At 41.1% G+C, this 21,659-nt stretch overlaps 1 protein-coding gene across 2 annotated transcripts in view; it reads right to left on the bottom strand.

The window, feature by feature from the left end:
• The window catches only part of TAF2 (TATA-box binding protein associated factor 2), a 100,607-nt gene extending 82,477 nt beyond the window's left edge, over positions 1-18,130 (bottom strand). Inside the window, exons 1-3 of one of the 2 annotated variants that reach the window (XM_045006158.1) lie at positions 17,216-18,130; positions 15,791-15,845; positions 14,535-14,695 (exon numbers count right to left, since the gene is read on the bottom strand). In XM_045006158.1, coding sequence (XP_044862093.1) covers positions 14,535-14,695; positions 15,791-15,845; positions 17,216-17,268 — 269 coding nt within the window. In that variant the 5' untranslated portion in view covers positions 17,269-18,130. Of the gene's footprint in view, positions 1-14,534; positions 14,696-15,790; positions 15,849-16,655; positions 16,771-17,215 lie in introns of those variants that run through there. The other variant, XM_045006159.1, reaches the window with a different exon arrangement.
• Positions 18,131-21,659: the final 3,529 nt, after the last annotated feature.

Here is a 21,659-nt window from a genome sequence, read left to right as displayed (position 1 = left end):
AACACAAGCATAGAATGCAGCTTGTTAATTCAACAGACCTCAATGTTATTCACAAAGAACGACCACCGGAATGGTTCGGTGATGAAGGGAATTGGCCAGGTTTACTGCCCTTAAGGCACAGTACTAGTGTCGCAGCTCCATGGTTACAGGTACATTAACACGAGTGCCCAGTAGCAAGGAACAGTTCAGTCAGCAGCCGGAATTTCTGTTGTCCCCTTGGCTGCACAAAGGGTTACGGCAAAGAACCCCAAAATTTATAGATTAAGAAAAACAACTTACATACCACCTCATGTGTTTCATGACATCTGCTTGTTACCTCCCTTTGTATCATACTCAGGTGTCTTGGGCAAAACATCCTCTTATTTAGTATTAGGTGAGGATCTTCCTGAGCTAATATTTTGGAATGTGTTCTCACATACACCCAATATCTGATGCTTCTTAGGAATGCCTGTGTTTTAGCAATGCTAGCAATACTTTTGCCAAGGTCATATATTGGGCAATGAACTTGTAAACATCTACTTTAATACATAGCCTAACTTTGGTTCACAGCCTCTGGTTCAGACCTCAGATCTTACACCAGGCCCAGTGCTCCAGGCCCTCTCTTGCTCCTACAGTGGGTGCAAAAGTGGCTGAGAGAACCTAATCAAAGAGTAGTTATCAATGGTTCACTGTCAAACTGGGAGGACTTTTCTAGTGGGAACCAACAATGTTTTCATTAATGACTTGGATAATGGACTGGAGAGTATGCGTATAAAATACGTGGATGACAACAAGCAGGGAGGGGTTGCAAGCACTTTGGATCACAGAATTAGAACTCAAATCAACCTTGACAAATTGGACAATTGGTCTGAGATCAACAAGATGAAATTAAATAAAGACAAGTGCAAAGTACTTCACGTAGGATGGAAGGAAAAATCAAATGCGCAACTACGAAATGTAAAATAACCGGTAGGGCGGTAGTACTGCTGAAAAGGATCTAGGGGTTACAGTGGATCACAAATTGAATATGAGTCAATGATTGTGATGCAATTGCAAAAAAGGCTAACTGTGTTTTAATTTAATTTTAATTTAGTTTATAGTTTTTTTTAAATAAATTGAGATATACCTATCTCATAGAACTGGAAGGGACCCTGAAGGGTCATTGAGTCCAGCCCCTTGCCTTCACTAGCAGGACCAAGTACTGATTTTGCCCCAGATCCCTAAGTGGCCCCCTCAAGGATTGAACTCACAACCCAGTGTTTCTCAAACTGGGGTCGCTGCTTGTGTAGGGAAAGCCCCTGGCAGGCCGGGTCAGTTTGTTTACCTGCTGTGTCCACAGGTCCGGCCAATTGCGGCTCCCACTGGCCGTGGTTCGCCACTGCAGGCCAATGGGAGCTGCTGGAAGCGGTGGCCAGTAAGTCCTTCAACCCGCTCCGCTTCCAGCAGCTCCCCTTGGCCTGGAGCAGCGAACCGCAGCCAGTCGGAGCCGTGATCGGCCGGACCTGCAGACAGGGAAGGTAAACAAACCAGCCCGGCCTGCCAGGGGCTTTCCCTACACAAGCAGCAACCCCAGTTTGAGAAACACTGGGCTAACATCATTCTTGGGTGTATTAACTTGAGTGTCTTATGTAAGACACAGCAGATAACTGCCCCTGTCATAAACATGCAGTTAAGGGTTAATTCCTCTTTCATCTGTAAAGGGTTAAGAAGCTCACATAACAGCTGACACCTGACCAAAAGGACCAATAAGGGGACAAGATACTTCAAAAATGTGGAAGGGAGGAAAAGTCTTTTGGCTGTGCTGTGTGTGTGCTTTTGCCAGAGACAGAGAAAGGAGGAGCCATCCCACTCCCATAGGGTAGTGAGTATTTAGAGAAGGAATGTATTAGATTACTTTTATTTTCTTGTTTGTGAGTTCTTTTGTAACTAAGAGGGAGTATAAATTTGGGTTCTTTAAAGTAACTTTAAAGTTTTGCCCAGCGGGAAACCCTCTGTATTTTGAATCTGACTGTCTGTGAGATTATCTTTCATTCTAATCTTACAGAGGTACTCCTTTTACCTTTTTTCTTTAATTACAATTCTTCTTTTAAGAACTGATTCATTTTTCATTGTTTTAAGATCCAAGGGTTTGGATCTGTGTTCACCAGGACTAAGTGGTGAGAGGATTATTCTCAAGCCTGCCAAAGAAAGGGGGGTTAGGGACTTGGGAGATATTTGGGGAAAGGCAGAGTTCCAAGTGAATCCCCCAAAATATTTGGTTAACGCTTAGTGGTGGCAGCGTACTGGTAAAAATAAGCTTAGGGGTTTTTTCATGTGGGTCCCCACATCTGTACCCTAAAGTACAGAGTGGGGAGGGAATCTTGACAGCCCCTCTCTTATTAGCACTAGTGAGGCCTCAGCTGGAATACTGTGGCCAATTCTGGGTGCCACACTTTAAGGAAAGACGTGGACAAATTAGCAAGAGTCCATAGAAGAGCAACAAAAATGATAAAAGGTTTAGAAAATGTGACCTATCAGGAAAGGTTAAAAAAAATGGGCATGGTTAGCCTTGAGAAAAGGAGCCTGAGGGGGGAACCTGATAACAATTTTCAAGTATGTTAAGGACTGTTGTGATCAGGACAACAATCAACTGTTTTCCATGTTCACTGAAGACAGGACAAGATGTATAGGCTTAACCTGCAGCAATGGAGATTTAGGTTAGCTAATAAGAAAATCTTTAACTCTAAAGGTAATCAATCTCTGGAACAGACTTCCAAGGGAGGTCATGGAATCCCCATCATTGGAGGCATTTAAGAACAGGTTGGACAAAACAACAATAAGGGATGGTCTATTTGGTTCTGCCTCAGCACAGTGGGCTAGACTTGATGACTTCTCAAGGTCCCTTCCAGCCCTACGTTTCTGAGAATGAAACAGGTTTTTAATTTGGTACACCTCTACCCCGATATAATGCTGTCCTCAGGAGCCAAAAAATCTTACCGTGTTGTAGGTGAAACTAAGTTATATCAAACTTGCTTTGATCCGCCGGAATATGCAGCGCCCCCCCCTCCCCGGAGCACTGCTTTACCACATTATATCCGAATTCGTGTTATATCAAGGTAGAGGTGTAGTCCTTTTCTCTGCTTTGGTTGCTGGATACAAATTGTTATACTTTCTATGCTTTTCACACCACATACTGTATTGAATGTTGGAGCTCTGGCTTTAACTCACAAAAGCACAGAAAATCATAGTTAAGAATCAGTTCTCCAGTAGTACTTAGCTATAACTATCCCATCATTAACACTATCCCATCTGCATCCTGTTGCCCATAAATACTGGAATTTTTATGGTCAAGTTTGAGAGTTTTCTTGATTTTGTGGTTTTACATACCTGTAAAAAAATATTTTAGAAGAATGCTAAACTCTGAAGATCAAGAACACTTTTCCAGTGCAAATCTTCTACAGATTTTTTTTTTTAATCTTGCTTGTTGAAGATTGGGTGTGCAACATCACACCATAAAGTATATTTTAAATTATTCATCACCTTTCATCTCAAAAGTATCTAAAGCATTTAAAAGCTCACTGCCAATGAAATCCAGTCATTGTGGGGACAGAGGGCTGCAGCCAGGCAGAAAGCCAGTTCATAATGTCTTGCACAACAGTGGGCAGATGAATAGTTTTGACCATAGATATCAAAGCAAACTCCGACTCTAGTAAGAGGGACGTGAAATCTAAAGTCCACACAAAGTAGACATGACCTCATTTAAAATCATTACTTTCTTTTCATCTGAACCCAATCCCTATCCACCATCCAGAGTAAGCTACAAACTGCATTAAACTCAATTTACTGTATCTTACTTGGAAGGAAGAAGGGCTAAGGATCATCCAGGTGTCAAACTTGATGCTTACTCAGCCTTCCCTACCTGTGCCTTGGCTAAAAAAATAAACTAAGGTATACTGAGAACAGTATCAGCAGTAGGACTGAGAACATTAGGAACAGTAAACTAGACTAGTTTGCTTGAAATCTTCTCATCATAGAACATTAGAAGAAAACGCGAGCATCTGATTACAGAAACTCCAAAATCCCATGTGTTAACATGATCAATTTTTCTGTATTGTAGTTGAAATGCTTTTAAAAGGTAGGATTCCCACAAAGGATCGGTCACACGAATGGTACCAGTGAGTTCAATTGGACTATTCACATGTATAAAGTTACTCAAATGCTTAAGTCTTTGCAGGACTTGGGGTGAGAATTAAAAAAGCAAACACTGTATGAAAATAAATCCTTAATTCACTCATGGCTTAATTTAGTAATTATGGCAAGTCACTATCAAAAGAAAATAAAAATTAACAAGTCAACTTTAATATTAGCTTTACATTTGGGGTTTTTTTTGTTTTAACTCATTTTAATGTAAATCTGGGAATGTTAACATTTTCTGTCTCTAATTATTGGCAGGGGATTCCTTTCCAGTACGTCAAAGAATTTGTTCAGTTCTGAGGAATCGTGGTGAGATTGTGGTTACATTTTAAATTCCAGTGGATTCACAGACAGGAAAAGGTGGTTATTATGTAACAAGAAAGGTAGACTATTAAGATCAATAGAGCCTAACATTTTAATAAAAATCAGTCTTTATTTTGTTCCTTTTATTGCGGAGATATATAGTGGTCCAAATCAAATGGGTGATTCATTATAAAAGGAATTTATTAGAGGATTAATACCATACAGCAATCTTTTCATGGCTTGAATTGCCCTCTATAAACCAGATATGGCTGTTTAAAAATAAACCCCCCCAGTTATAGACAAAAATTACAGGTCAAGAAATAATGATAAATTGTTCTAATTTACCAAGCGTGGACTGACTGACAGAGAATAATATAAATTCACTTTCCAGCTCCCCCGAATGACAGAGTTAGGAACCATACCTCCCATTTTAACTTTCTGTAACAAAATACTCAGTTTAACATTGTTTTAAATATGCTTCTAGGATATGAATAAACACTATACATGAACATGAATGCTGAAAATATGGTTTCATTTTTCCATGACCCTACACTTACAAGTACTTAAACAGCAACATCAAGTATACAAACTATTAAGGAAACAGTATTTCTTTGCCATTTTACTGAAAACAATAAAGAATTGTACTAATGGATTACCATAATTGTATATCATAGCAGGTTGCAGATGTAGCAGAATAAAGTCTTGTACAAAAAAGCAGTACACCTCTACCTTGATATAACGCTGTCCTTGGGAGCCAAAAAATCTTACCGCGTTATGGTGAAACCATGTTATATCGAACTTGCTTTGATCCACCGGAGTGCGCAGCCCCTCCCGGAGCACTGCTTTACTGCGTTATATCCAAATTCATGTTACATCGGGTGGCGTTATATCGAGGTAGCGGTGTATTTACTGAGCTGCTTTAAAATTGAAGTCCTCCAACGTTTAACCCCCCAGCAACAAAATATAAACAAGCCATTAAAACATTACCTTCCACATTAAAGACAGAAACAGATTCCACTAAATGCCAGCTGTTTTTTCTACATACTTTATACAATGTAGTTCTATTTCTAAACCTATATTTACCAAAACAAAAGCATTATCAGAAAATTGGTAGTCTTGTAAAGTAAAACCTAGTATAACTGTATTAAATAGTGGTGTCTTCAGTCTGATACACATGAGATATGATGGGAGAGGGAAAGTTATATAATTGTTTATTTTAAATAAGCAATCCAAGCTGTGAGGAAACATCTTGATTCTAAATGGCATTAGTATGACAAGTTACAGCAGGAAGTAGTACAAGTGTTGAATAATACGTGTACTAACCATAATAGTAAAAAATAGAAACTCTGATATCTATTCAGTTGCCTGTTCAAAACAATTTGATGGTCTAAGTCCAGTTCCTAGAATACAGAAGGAAATGTCACAAGACAAGTTCAGGGCAACTGTATCGGCATTTCCCCGCAGTGGTTCAGCAAGGGTACCCACTGTTGGCTTTCAGCTCCCCAGCTGGTGCCTCTCTTGGGTGGAGAGACACATCTCTCTCTGTTCTAACCAGAGTATTTCCAGGCTTGTCAGTTACCTTGCCTTCACTGTGTAACTTCCAGCACAGACAGGTTGCCCTAGAGCACCTGCTTGCTTTTTCTTTCAATACAGAGAACAGTATATATTGTTTCATAATACTATTATTGGTATTCCCTTTAATCCCTTTATTAACATATCTGAGCACACTACTGCTCTAACTGCTTGTAGCAAGGAGGCATGGCCTCCCTCAGATGCGCACAAGGAGGGGACACCGCAAGCCGCCTGGTGGGTGGAACCAGGAGACCCATGCCCCGCAAGCCAGAAGCAGAGGGGCAGGACAGGAAGAGGAAGCATAAAAGGCCAGCCCAGCAGCTCAACTGATAGGGAGCTGTGGAAGGAAACAGATGCTGTTTCCCCACTGCTGGAGTGGGATGCCCACGAGAACCGCTGCTGCCCTGACGACCAGCCTGAGCTTCCAGAGAGCCCTGCCACTCCCGACGCTGAGGAGCTGCTACTGCTACCCTTGGCAGAGTATCCTGGGGAGACTGAGAACGACCGAGGGGAGAGTAGGAAGCAGCCCAGGGAGCCAGACTACTGTCTGGCTGTGGTGAGGCCGGAAACACGGCCAGTGTGTTGTGGGTGGATTTCCTGCTGATCCAGTAGCAGACCACTCTGTCACTGTTAGGGCCCTGGGCTGTGATGCAGTGGGGTTGGGCGGCCCCCCGCCACCTCACCCCTGGGGTAGCAGTCTAAGTTCCCTGTAAGCTGCGTGGCTGCACAGCAGCCTATTTTGCGCTGCACAGGTGCTCAGGGAACCCACCCACTGTGACCTGCCACACTGGGGTAGGGGCGCCTCTCCCCCAACCCCAACCTAGCCCAACACAACTTCCCCTCTAGCCGGGGGGTGCTCAACCGCCCCCCCTTTCCCTGAGGTCTCCACTCCCACCCCACTTCCGCTCAGCCCTGTCCCTCCTCTTCCCCCGAGCACGCCCCGTCCCTGCTCCTCCCTCTCAGAGCTTCCGTTCCTACATGCTGCAAAACAGCTGTTCGCGGGAGGCACTGGGAGGGAGGAGGAGGAGTTGGTCAGTGTGGCCGCTGGCAGGTGAGAGGTGTTGGGGGGCAGGGGGAGTTTGGCTGCCAGTGGGTGAGGCTGAGCAGCACCCACTAATTTTTCTCTGTGGGTGCTCCAGCTCTGGGGCCTATGAGGGCGCCCCGCCCTAGCCCTGCTGCTGTGGCTAGTAACATCTACACCAAGTTATTTATAATGACTTCAAGTCTTTTCCTAAGAGGATCCTGAAAGTTCAGAGCTAATAAGTATATATTAAACACATTTTTGCCAATGTAAATAACAGCCAGAATTTCCAAAGTAAAGACAGACACCTAAATAAGTGGCCTGATTATCAGAGGTACTGATCATCCTCAACTTCCAGTGAAGTCAATGAAAACTGCAGCAACTCAGCACCTCTGAAAACCAGAAGACTCTTGTTTAGGTGTCTAATTTTAGAAGCACTCACATTTGAAAGTATTGGCCGATGTTTATTTAAATTATATTTTATTTGCTTACAACTTGACTCTCCAGTATGTTTACATACAACCAGAATTGCTTAAAGGCCTCCACAGATTTGCTAACTAAAACATAGTGCCATCAGTAAGATTACTGCTCACTTCCTTCTCATAAATCATTAATATATAAAACAAGAAACTGAAAATTGTACATATAAGCTCAATGAGAAAACCTATTAGTCAGAGGCCAAAAGTGGGGGAAATTCAACTTTTCTCCTCCCAGTTTTGCTCTTTGGAAAGTGAAGAGTACCAGCTGTTTTCTATTTTTACCTATCCGCTGGGTTTTGCATTTGGCTGGCCTCCCTCCTAGACCATGTCCATTTTACTCTGCTGCTGCTAGGCCATATAGCCCGGGAAATATTTTTGTGCTACACTGATCACAAGATTAAGAAAAAACAATCAGAGTAAGCCCTTTAAGCAGTTTTTAATCCATAACAAGATTTTGTGATTATTTTCCTAAAGAGTCTTATTGAGGCCTTTATCAAACACTTTTTGGAAATCTACACTAACCATATTCATTAGATGACCTTCATCAACCATTAACATTTTCAAATATATTTTAATAGGTCAAAGAGGTACAAATCTTCTTCCCTTTAAGAAGCTATGGGGATTTTTGAAACCATTATTCTATCATTAGACTCAGTTTCCTAGATCCAGAAGTGAGACACTCACTGGTCAGTATTTCTCAGAATAATTTTTAGGTTTTGTTGTTGTTTTATAAATATAGGCATCAGTTTAGCAACTTTCCAACCCTCTAAACATCACTGGTCCTGGTGATTTAGAGTGCTTGAGTTTTATGGTGTTCCATAACTTCCTTCTTAAAGACTTCACTCTAATTTCCTGTGAAAATTGCTTTAGGAACAGGACTGATTCAAACAATTTATTTTACTTTTCTGCTACTTCACCATAGTCTTTAAATGCACCTCCAAACATAAGAACATAAGAACGGCTGTACCGGGTCAGACCAAAGGTCCATCTAGCTCAGTATCTGTCTACCGACAGTGGCCAATACCAGGTGCCCCAGAGGGAGTGAACCTAACAGGCAATGATCAAGTGATCTCTCTCCTGCCATCCATCTCCATCCTCTGACGAACAGAGGCTAGGGACACCATTCTTACCCATCCTAGCTAATAGCCATTTATGGACTTAGCATACACTGGCAACTTCACTTACAAATACAGTCTTCTAATGCCCTTAATTATTATGATACTGTTACAGCCAACAGGATCTCTTTGGAAACAAAGTGGTTTATCTCAAAAATGTTTCTGCCACTGAAAGTAATTTAACAAATTAATAAGCATTTTGTTAACTGAGACATTATTACCACATGGACTTTTTTGTCCTGAAGACTAAAAATATTCTCCCTTCCTTCCATTCCCCCATATCTGACTATTCATTGATTCTATCCTAAGGAAAGCAGGTTATTCGCAACAGGTAAAATTTAATTTGTTAACTTTTATAAAATACTATCACTAAACTGTTACGAAGTATTTCAAGTTGTTTTTTAAACTGTATCATCCCTTATAAACAGGAACTATCATTTACCAACCAATCTGTATCATTTACAGTTTTAGAGAGCTTTTTTTTGTTTTCTAAAATACAAGTATTTTTCTCAATAGCAATTACCCCTGAAAATGTGCTCCACATATACTTACTATACTCTTAGCCTGGCTGCGTATCATCCCATGATTTATGAGAAACAAAGCTCTTTACAAATGTGTATGATAGTGTCATCAGCTTACTGACAGCTAGCTGAGCTGTGCCATGATGTCTTCTGGTTGCAAATATTTATGAAGGTAATAATTTCTAATTAACCTATATAAATTGGCAAACTGCATTCAATCTTTTTGCTAATTTAAGCAATTTAAGTAAGCTTCATTTAAGCATCTTAAGACACTGCAGGCTTAAGACAAGTCATTTACTTTTTGGAAAGTTAAAGGAAATTACAAAATGCTTTGGAAAATCAACATGAGTTTCACATTCTGTAATCATCTTCCCCTTCCTGCTTGAAACTCACACATCATTGCTCTCCTCACTAATGTTTATGTACACACCCATGCTAACATGTCTGAAAGATATTTCAAGACACTCATGTCAGCACTCATTTCACAAATAAAAGCAAACAATCCTCATAGTAATGGCAGTTCATAAAATATCCACTAGACAGATCCTTTGGCTGAGGCAGTAAAAGCAAAGAAAGCAAGCATGTGAAAGAGGGCATAGCAGAATTGCTAAATCATTGGGGTATTGGCAAAGGCACAATGTTTGAAATTTTACATTTAAAACATTGGCTTCAGTGTGTTAAGAAGTGGGAATTTACATGAAATTATATCTTTTATATATTTAATATAAACTATAAAAATATGTTCTTTTCCAAGGGAAGACTTCAAACCAACTGGGAGATACAATATTCCCCTCTAATTCTGTCGTCTGTTTTACCCCACCACTATAAAAGTCTGAGGATTGGTACATTGATAATCCTTCCAGTTGAGAAAGGTCAAATGGAGCTCTCTGGACGGCTTCCTCACTGGCTCATAAATACAGAGAGGTCAGTGCAGAACAACGTATGACCCTGCCCCCAGAACCTGGGGCTTCAGACTTCCTATCTTTATTGGGTAGGTCATACAAAGACTTCATCATGATTTTAGGAAAAAGTAGAGAGAGGCCATCCATGGGGAAATCAAAGTTAAGATAGTATCACCACTTCTTAAATCTATTACTATTAAGATTTTATCCTCCAGAATATTTTCTAAGAACAGTTATGATTGTGTCTCACAATTACATTTTTTGGGATACTGGATGCCTAAGGACAGGGCTTACAAAATAAAACAACTTACTAGCCAGAGTCTTGAAAAAAATTTACTTGTTTACTCACCCGCCCTGGGTAGGAATAATTCTCTCTCAGCTGGAGAAACAATGCTATCAACTACTGTAGAAGTTAAGCTTTAATTGTAAAGAAAACTAAATTTCTAACTCTTATGGTTGTAAAGATAAACTTCACAAGATGAACCAAATGTGAAGAAAATTAGTGCATTCTGACTATGCAGAAAGACAGCTCATCATACTACCGCTGCTGCTTATATTTTTCCCAAGCCAGAGCTGAGTGAAAATCAGGTGCTATTCAAAATCCTGTGGACAGCCGTGAAAGTGTAAAGAACTATCCCAGTTCCTTGTCACTGCTTGGGAAAGCTATGAGCAGCAGCATCAGGAGGAAACACTGAAGCGGTTCACTGGAGAGGAGGACCCAAAAATTTGAGTTTTGGAAGGGTGTGTGTGAAGAAATAGAGTAGTGGACAACCCCACTTTCACAGAAGCCAAGAGCCTGGCCAAAGGAAAAAGGAGCAAAGACCCTCTTCCTTCATAACACCAAAGCAGTAAGAGGGGGTGGGTCTATACTAGCAAACTTCATTCACTTAATACACCACTAGTAAAAGTTCTACCCCTGGCAGCAATGGTGCATTCTACAGGGTAGAAGAAACTTCAGCACTTTCACCATGTGTGGTCTAATCCTAGTTTAAAAGGATGCAGTATGACAGAAAAGTTTGCTTGTGTAGACAAGGCCCCAGTGTCTTTTTTTTTTGGTCATCCATACACAAAAAATAATTCCACATACTGCATCTACTGAAGTACAGAGCTTTGCCAAGCATCAGCACTATGAAATTAACATGATTCTTGTCAGTTTTACAGTGCTCACAAGATACTGAACAGTAGTGAGTCAATGTTAGAGCTAGGACTAGATTCAGGTCTCTTGACTTCCACTCTGGTGCCCTATCCACCGGACCGCATCTGGCAGAGTGGATTTTTCAAGCTTTTGCACAGATGGTTAGCAATGAGATACAGAGCCTATAGCTTCAGGAATACAAGTTCAAATACAGCCCAGGCCTGGTAAAATGCTTCTGGAGGTCTTAGTCCAGATGCTAGCATATAGGTGATGATATTATAATAACCACAACTGGTGTAATTCCCAATAGTCGCAGCAGAGAGGCCAAGAACAGAATGGGCATGAAAAACAGAACTAGCCTAGCACTCTCCAAAGATGGTGCCTGTAGGCTGCTGCCTATGCTGTGGATAAATAGAAGACAGCGTCCAGGGACGTCAGTCATACACTTAAAAAAATCCCACAGTAAATTCACATTCAACATTAAAAACAAAAGGAAAACATTTGTACATGTTTTATGCCATCAGTGAAAAGACTTGACAGTAAAGAGCAGTTCTGGATTGCACAACAGGAGCTGATCTACCATAGGCTGAAGTGTTCCTCCTGATTTCATACTCCATATAAATTAGATCCCCAACTGAACAGCTAGGTTGAACATGAAGTTAATAAAGGACAATTTCAAGTTAGGGAACAGCACTTGTGCTTCAGGAATTGAGGCAAGGGAAAGGAAGTGCACTAATCTTTCTCTAACAGCTAGTTTCTAACCCGTGTCAGGAGAAGTTTAAAGTTAAGTTTTATAGTTTTGGGTTTTGAGGTAACCCAGATGCTATTATAATTCATCAAGGAAATCTAATAGTTAAGAAATGCAGGTTTCTAATGTATGCACACGTAATGATCAAGACTAATAAACCTGACAGATTATTAAATTAAGCTTCACAGAACACGACTTGGTACTTAAAAAAACCATTTAACTGAATCTTCATTTAGGCACGTCTACACTACAAAATTAAGTCAACCTCTGATAGGTTGACGTACAGCCACTACAGTAATTATTGTGGTTTTTCATGTCCACACTACCCTCCTTCTGTCGGTGGTGTGCATCCTCACCAGGAGTGCTTCTACCAAGCTAAAAGGGCAGTATTGGGGGCTAAGAGTCCATGCTCTGAGCTCTGCACAGAGCTCCCTGCTGGGAGTTTGGATGCCGCCGGGGCTGCTGTCTGATTCCCTACTGCTGCCCAATTTCACTGCTCCAATGCAAAGTCGTGAAATCAACAAGAATGACAGCCAAATGGCCAATGTAAGTAGTTCAGTGTCTACACAGACACCGTCTCACCCTAACTACACTAACATAAGCCTTACGCCTCTCATGGAGGTGGAGTTATTATGTCAGTGTAGTAGGGCACTTACATCAGCTGGGGCAAGGCTGTACTGTAGACACGGACATAATTAGGTTGACGTAAGGCAGCTTTTGTCAATCTAAGTCTGTAGTGTAGACCAGGACTTAGCCTCTTAACTGTTAGCATTCCACTAAACCAGCTTGTAGTAGAAAGAGAGCCTGAAACATGAGGCCTGAAGAGATCTGGACAAAAGTAGCGGTCAAGTCTTGCCGATATAAAGCAAAGTTAGCAAAAGTCAGGTTGTGAGCAGAAGTCAGGCCCTGTTACAAAACATGCTTCCTTGCAAGTTCACAGAATGGGGCAAGAACAGGGCTAACATTGCAAAAAAACACACATTCCTAAGAAGTTCTAGGCACAGGACACTCATGCAAACACATTCCCGAAGGGTGGTATCAGAACACCCTGATACAGGGTTATGGTGTAAGCACACTACACGCTGACCGCCTCTTAAAGATAAGGTTAGGATACAAGGTGATGAATAAAGATGTTTTGATCAAACCATCATGTACAGCTTGGGTACCACTGATTTATTTTGACATCTATCATAACACAGGCCATAGAACCTCACCTAGAAGGGATTAAATAGGGATAACTAAAGCTCTGTCTACACAGTTTTGCACTGATTTAACTAAACTGGTAGAAGAAGCAATTAAGTTAAATCAGCGCAACCCTGAGGTAGATGCAGTTATTCCAGTACAAAGATAGTATACCAATATAATTATAAACAAACAATCTGTTATTTTTTTCTCTGATTTTAGTTAAATTGGTTCAAACTTTTTGTATAAACTAGTAATTCTCAATCTTCTTGGGCTCAGGACCCATTTGTAAACCTTGATGGCCTGTCACAAGCCAGTAAATAGCTTTAGTACAAAAAACTCACTTACTATATATTTCTTACCCACGATATATAATTTACACATTAATATAATAGGTAAATACACATGCATAATATAGTGACTGCACTGGTTCCACGGGGTTGGATAGGCTAGGCTCCCCACTCCAGGTGTTGCCATCTCCAGGGTTGCAATGCCACTCAGGTTTGGCCTGGTCCAGTCAAATTTGTGAGAGTGGTGCTGTGGCGTGGCCCATGGGGTTACCCATACAAGTTTGGCCCAGTTGGTCCTCTCATCTTGAAACGGGGCACTTGAGTCAAACATGAGTAGGACTGTGACCCCGTGTACCACGTCACAAGTCTCAAATCAGGAAGTCAAGCCCAGCCAGCCCTGCAGAACCAGTGCCACAAAAGTCACTGCTGCGGGTCGAATGTGGGGAAGGCTGTGCAATCCCTCCCCCACTCCAGGACCCAGCCTTCTTTCCCTCCCCCCAGAGCCTCCCATGCGCTCCTTTGACACATTCTGGCAACCCAATTTTGGGTGGCGACCCATAAATTGAAAAACCCTGGTGTAGATAAGCCCTAAATCTTAAAATTGTTCCCCAGATGATATGACATGTCTTTTAGCCTTCTAGTAACATATTCATTAGAAAACAATGAGTGAGAAAGACTAAAATACCTCAAGCATTGAAGGTGGCCCTCTGAGTTCATCACATTTGCCTAACAAAGTACATTTAAAAACCATCTGATACCATGGCAAAGTAAAACAAAGAAATGTTAATTCAAAAATCAGTAATGATATTTCTCTAGCACAGTACTATAGAAGGAAACAGACTAAAGACTGAGAATAATATTTTACTTTATAGTCAAACTATTAGAGTAGTGGCCCAAGTTAGACAAATTCTCTTGAATTTTTCAGGAAATAATTCAGTATAGAAAAGGAACTGACAAAGGAAACCATGATCTAGTTAATGGCTAACTCCTTCTTACTAAGATTGATGTTACTATAAGAAAATCATCAGTTGAAATCTGCCAGTGAACAAAAAACAACTTACTATCACAGTAACATAAGGCAGCTCATTTACAGAATTTCAAACAAGTTACTTACTGCTTTGACTCATGGTGACAAACCTCCAGTGTTGGATCATTATAAATAAAAGCTGCTTCCAGATCATTGACTCTTACTCTGTATATCCTGCATTGTTTACTGTTCAGTTTGATTCTATTCAGGTTTGCAACCGTGGGAAATATAGTCAGTTCCACATAACCCTAAAAATATGTAAACCAATATCATTTAATTATACAGTCATATTCAAAAACACAATATAAAAATATTCCTTTCTATTCATTCAGTCTATTCATATTTTTAAAAGGGACACCATAGTCAAACAATAGATCCAAATGCCAATTTTTTGTTTAAAAAAAAAAGAACAAAGTTTCATAAAAGTTAAAAATGGGTTCTCTCTCATAACTTTTGAAAGGTGAATATTCTCAGCTGAAAACTAAGGAAGTTGGCAGTACGATTCAGGAGTAGGTGTATTACTGGAGATCATTTAACTTATTTTTAATGGACTAGAATTCAACTTGATGGTGTCCCTTTTAATTCAAACTGAAATGATTGTATCTAACTCATAATAAAACTGGATTCCATAACCTAAAGCCTGCAATGTGATCCACAAAGGCAAATTTGTGAACTCATTCAGAGCTCCATTAACTTCAACAGTGTTCCTCATGGCTGTAAGGGTCCGTCCATTAGTCCATATGGATTCAGGATCAGGGCCTAAAGCTCTACTACTCTAACCCTTAAATAAATATTTTCATTAGCTGAAATTGTGATTGTTTATTTTTAGAGGTATAAAAGCCAATTTTAACCAGGGTGGATAGAAATAATTTGGGAGGGGGGATTTTTTTTTTAACGTAAATCGGATTTTTTTTATTTTGTTATTTAAACTATAATTTTAAATAAGCCTGTGTAAAATGAAATCTGAATTTACCACAAAATATGTTAAGGCATAACCTTATTATAATCTCTTAAAACATTTTAAAGGTAACGTTTTTATTTGGCATGTACAGTCCAAATGAAATTAAAAAGACTTGCATCTAATTCCAAATAAATTCAGGCACAAATTACTGTCCATCTTGTATATGTATATCTAAAATTCATATTAAACCACGGTTCTCTTTGGCCTTGTTCTCTTGGGCGAAAGAGTCCTGTAACAGGCTCCTGGTCACAACACAGATAGCGCAAAGAAGTTACAGAGCATATGCAGCTTTTGTGCAGTTGTATTTCCTCAAAAATACAGAAGAAAATCTTGGTTTTGGACATGACCGTTAATATTTTTGTAAATAATATACTGTACTTACTACAACAGACTTTCTTTGAAAATTTATGTTGTTGATGCAGACTACCTGGTGGGTTGTGCTGGAAAAAACAAAAGCATTTAAAATAAGGATACAGACAAATAACATGTCAATGTCATTTCTCATGTTTCTTTAACCTAGTAAAAAGAAAATCTTTGTTGAACAATCTTTATATGATATGTGTCTCTATATACACAGATATTGTATACATATTATACTCAGTATGTAAATATGTATATGAAAACATAAGGAAAGAATTCATGATTGTGTGATGTGGTATGAAGGTCTTATCTGCATGAATGGCCACATACAAGCAATGAAATGGGAATTGTGCAGGGCATCCCAAAGGTGTCACTAAAACCATCCAAGTATCACACCATCATATAGGCTGTACACACATATGCTACAAGGAAAAATATAGTTTGAACAGCTTTAAAATATTACACTGGAATTATTTTTTAATCTTTTTGTCTGTTACCCCAAATACTATAGTGCAGGGCTCAGAGGAAATTATGAAAGCTCTAACAATTACCTAAATTATCTTTTCAATACGTGAAATGTCAATTATTGGAGTACAATATCACCAACTATATAAAAACTGACTGAGTTCTGTCCCGGCCAGGCTGCAAGAGAATAGGACTGGCTATTGCCTGCTATGGACCTCAAAGAGGCGTAATTAATGGGGAAGAAGGGGGGTGGATGGATAGAGGGCATAAGTAGTAAACATTTCTCTGGCAAGCTGACTCACTCATCATATATACACATCCTATACATGAAAGAGGAAGCCAGCCAGCTGTCCTATGGGAAACAGCACTTGCTTCAAGCATTGGAAAGTCCTGAGAAATAAACATTTAAAGCAATGGCATACCTCCACAAACTCTGTGCAAGCAGATCTTTGCACATCTGCAAAGATCATGCAGGAATGAGGCCTGGAATAATTTTTACCACTTTTTCCCTTTGGTTCCTACTACAGAGCACACACAGCTATAGAACAATTATCAGAATTATATTCTGGTTCATGCATAAGTAGCATTGTTAACTAAGTTCCAGCTGAAAAAGCTTTATACATGAGTTGGAAAGTGCACAGCTTTCCTTCCAGATATCAAGCTGATTCTGAAGAGTAGGTAGACAGAAAAAAATATTTTACATGAAAATTGTGAACATTTGATATGGAATCACTGGAACATGAAAACCCACAATTCATCTGTAAAGAGTAAGATTTCAGAGTATAACTGAATGTTCAGCAATAATTTTAAAGCATCCCTAAATTACCCCTGTACAGCTTCATCTGACTTTACTTAAAAACCAACCTTAACGGTCAACTTTTGGTCAGAGTACAGCCTACACGATAAAGCTTTCAGATTACACAATAAAGAGAACGAACACTAATCTCAAGCACATAAAAGAAATATAAAAATTAATACTTATAATTTATAAGGTCTTGGGCTCTCAAATCCCTTGTCTCCTTTCTTTCTATTCATCCTGCACAGCAGCACTGAACTGTCGAAAGTCAAATATGCACCAACATCGTCCTCATTAGTGGTCTTTGGATGGGTGGTTTGATTTTTCCCCTTGTCAAGTTCCCTTTCATTACTGTTCTCTCATCAGTGGATCTAAGACTCCCAAGATTCAGCCAGAGAAGCTGCACAGTTATAAAGTCAACAATATACAGTGTGTGTGTGTGTGTGTCACACACACAATTCCCTTCCACAGAAAGTACAAGGAGGGGACAAATCTCCTGCCTCCTTCACACAATCTGAGCTGCTAAATGCGGAGGGGAAATAGGTGTTACGGGCCTGCTGCTCAACAGGTGATGGACTCTGCTGGGGGCGGTCTGGGAACTACTGATGGTGACGACCGGGGTGAGGGGTTCATGCTCCTGCTGGGTCAGCAGGGGCTGCTGCTAATAGGGGAGGTGAGAGGAGGCTGCTAAGGCGTTTGCTATTTTAGGCGGGAGCGAGGCTGCCGCTCTTGGGGGTGGGGGAGTCGGCCGTTGCCAGGAGGGAATGGGGCAGGTCGGGGGCTGCTCTGCGGCTCCTGCCGAGTAGGCTGCCGTGGGGGCACGGCGCAGCTGCAGCCCTGGCGAGCAGGAGCTGCTCCTGACTCCTACGCGCGTGGAAGCTGCTCCGGTTCCTGGCTGCGGGCTGCCGCCGCTCCCGGAGCACGGGCTGGGCTGGCGGCCGATGGGCGCTAACCCGCGCACACAGACGCTCGGGACCCTCAGTGTAACTCCGTCCCAGGGCTCAGCAGGGCGGGCGAGGCGCTGCCAGGGCCCGTCCGGCGTCCACCGGCTCCACGCCGCCAGTAAGCCCCGCAGCAGCGATGGCCGCCATTTTGTTGGTAACCTTTGATCTTCCAGCAGTTGAAAGGTCAATTCCGCCTTTAAGGCTTGTAAAAAACCCTCTTCTCCATTGCCCCCTGTGCCGCGCGGCCTGGAGGAGTCTGAGCGAGACAGAGAAAAGGAGGGTGGTTGGGAATCAAAATTATAGAGATGAGCTTTTCGGCCGGAATGCGCATGCGCATCTCGCCCGTGGCAACGCAAAGCGGCCCGGCTGTGAGCAGATTCGGGGAGGCGCGTGCGCAGTGTTTGTGGCCCGCGCTCCTGGTGGTGGCTTGGTGGGGATGAAGGGAGAGAAACGGGGATGTGCCGCGTAGGGACAGGCTGTGGGACCCCTTCCCTCCAACGGGCTTCTCACGCCATTTCCCGCCTGGTTCCTTATCCACCCAGCACTGGGCAGCTTGGCTGTGCCCCACTGGAGAGGGTGGAAATCTGTGTTAGGCGAGGCCTCGTTTCCACCGCCCAAGTAAGGTGGGTGACTGTAGTCAGCAAAAACGCGTTCAGTGGGGAAGAGCTATTTTGTGACTCTTTTTACTAAATGTGGGTTTGTTCTGTGGCTTTTTTCGTGGTGGGTTGTGGTTGGTTTTCTGGTTTGCTTTGTTGCAAAAAGCGTTGGCTTTGCGTTGTGGGGAAGACTTAAAAATGAACACCTGGAAAAACGAGATATTTGGAAGTACTGCCGCACTGCCTCGTGGGAGTTGTAGTTCTGCCCTCTCACGTCCTGGTCTCTCTGGGCTGGTTGGTTGGCCTGCATCTTCCATGGTGCGCAGCCCTCCCTCTCCAAGAGAGGAGACTGCTGTTGTATCATGAAAGATGTAGTCGGGCCAGGCGCCTGGCCTATATATAGCAAATGGGAGAATGAGGCACCAAACTGAAATGTTTTAGATTTTAGCTGAAATATTTGTTGTTGAATTTCTGCTAAATTATCAATATTCCATTGATGATTTAGATGCAAACAATTTTGTTTGTTGCAGTTTTCCACTGGGGAAGGGGGTAGACTCCATTTGTTTTAACCAGCTCTAATGGTAAGATGTGATAAAATTGCAATAGTGGCCAACTCCCCACAGGGAGCCTGATGGGAACTAATCCTGTAGTGAAACTTGACTCCTAATACATTTTTGGACAAACACTAACCTTAATTCCCAGAGCTGGCTTTGGCTGTATAGTTGTGTAAAATCTCATGATCAATAGTTAATAAAAGGTACTGTTAACTCCTGTGGCATCTGCAGCTTTTTCCTCTTCATCATGGACATTTAAGTCAAGGCCAGGATGGGGATGGTTGTAAAACAATTTCATTCCCTTCTGATCCTGCCTAATGGCAATGGCTGCTTCTCCCATCCTCTTAATGTCAGACCCTCCCAATGCTGTGTTTTATATGAATAACTTAGTGACAGACCCTCCTCCTCTCCTCACTCCCATCTCCACTCAGAAAGGCACTCAGAGCTTGACATTCAACTAGAGTGAGGAACCTATTATTTCTAGGACAACTAACTTGTGTATTTATTCACTTTCAGTCTGTAAATTTGAAACTATCATTTTGTTATGCTGAAAAAGGTCTAAATTAACTCATCTTCCATAGGGAGCTTAGCCTGAACAAATAATTGAGCATCTGGTTCATGCATTTTTCTGTGTTGATCGCATTATATAGAACTATCCCACTACAATGAATGGGAGAAGTTTTACTTAAGAGAATTAAATTCATGAAACTGCCTGTCATGTACATGCTATCATCAAATAGTCAGAGTTGTCAAATTATGGATTTAGTTGCCAAACTAGGCACCCTATCTGAGCATCTAAATTTAAAAATGTTGGCCCTAAGTTTGAGGACATTGTTTACATTGCTATTCTAAATGTCTGCATGCTTCACAGAGCCAACATGAATATTTGCTAAGCTATTGTTAATGTCATGTAGTATGTATGTAGATCTGACTGCTAAACATTATTTGTAAGAAACAAATTCCTACCACTGTATTTAATCCATTTTAATCTCAGGTTATAGGTATATCCATGTGTACTCATGTCACAAAGATTGCTTGTTAGCCTCTGGCTGTGTTATATGGATAAACTATAGCATATATTGTATTAAAGTATCTTAGCAACAGTTCATGTAAGTATTATATTGTGCAGTATTCAGTTACAACTCCTTTATTTACAAGTGCTAATCTTTTAAAATGTTCACAATTCCTTACAGTTCATAAAATGTACAAATGTCACTTGGGTAACTGTCTTTTTTTTATACTTGCTCCACCTTAAAATACATGGAAGCACTTAATTTTTACAGCCAACCTACTAATAGAATTCTACTATATACATTTGAGTCATTTTTAAACTAAGCCTATACTATAGCAAAAAAGAGTGGATCAAGTAATCACAGCAGAATGAGATACAAATGCAATAGACTAGGAAGCGAATGGCTGTTGCATGTGTATTTTTGCTATAGTATACTGCCCTCATAACTGAGTGGGTGTGGGGAACTTAATCTAAAAGTACTTTCACTTAGGAGGATAACTCAAGGAGGGAGACTGTAATAGCAATCACTGCAAGTGTTCAAGGAAAGAAGACAAACTGATGAGTAGTCAATGGAAAGCTGATTTTTACTGCAGTCATAGCAATAGTTAACTTTTGAGAGTGGTGGATTAATCACCAAAATCTAGTTTACATATTTGATTCAAATGAAACCCCACAAGTGAATAATGACTGTTGTATATGAGGGCTGAGACAGACTAGGTAAGTTGCTATAGGAAGCTGTATGAATAGCTACATGTATAATATACAGCTCACTCTTATCTCTAAATTTGAGAAAAAGAAATACATGTATTGAGGATTTCATTCAAGCCCCTGCTGCATGGCCCCAGTCCTCATCTACTCATGTAATAGTACATATAATCCTTGAGGTGCAGTAGTGAGCAGTGTAGTGTGTGGTTTATTTGTGAACACATGATATTCTCTCCATGATTTTAAGTATTATGCTACTGAACAAAGCTGCTGTACTAAATTACAAAAGGAGTTCATTAAAAGCATGTCACCCTTATTTTTTCCTAGAAGTGCCACTAAAAGTTTCTCCACACTTATGTTCCCAGTAAGCTCTTTGTCATGTTTCCATGAGTTTAGGATGAAAGCTGTTGCATCTAAGGCAGCGGTGGCCAATCTGAGCAGGAGCCAGAATTTACCACTGTACATTGCCAAAGAGCCACAGTAATATCTCAGCAGCCCCACTGATCAGCACCTTCCCCCTTGCTCCAGATCAGCTGTTTTGTGGAGTGCAGGAGACTCTGGGAGGAGGGGGGAGGAGTGAGGGCACAGCAGGCTCAGGGGAAGGGGTGGAGTGGCAGCAGGGGCAGAGCAGTGAGCACCCCCTAGCAATTGGAAAGTTGGCACCAGTAGCTCCAGCCCCGGAGTTAGTGTCTGTACAAGGAGCTCCATATTAACTTCTGAAGAGCCACACATTGGCCAGCCCTGATATAAGGTGTTACTGAAATCTTTATTCTACCATCTCTTCAACTTCCTCTTTTCAAATCCAGGATTGTTTTGACT

This window comes from Mauremys mutica, chromosome 2 (genome assembly GCF_020497125.1).
Source record: "Mauremys mutica isolate MM-2020 ecotype Southern chromosome 2, ASM2049712v1, whole genome shotgun sequence".
In the NCBI taxonomy this organism is placed as follows: Eukaryota; Metazoa; Chordata; order Testudines; family Geoemydidae; genus Mauremys; species Mauremys mutica.
This window is presented reverse-complemented; position numbering and strand designations above follow the sequence as displayed.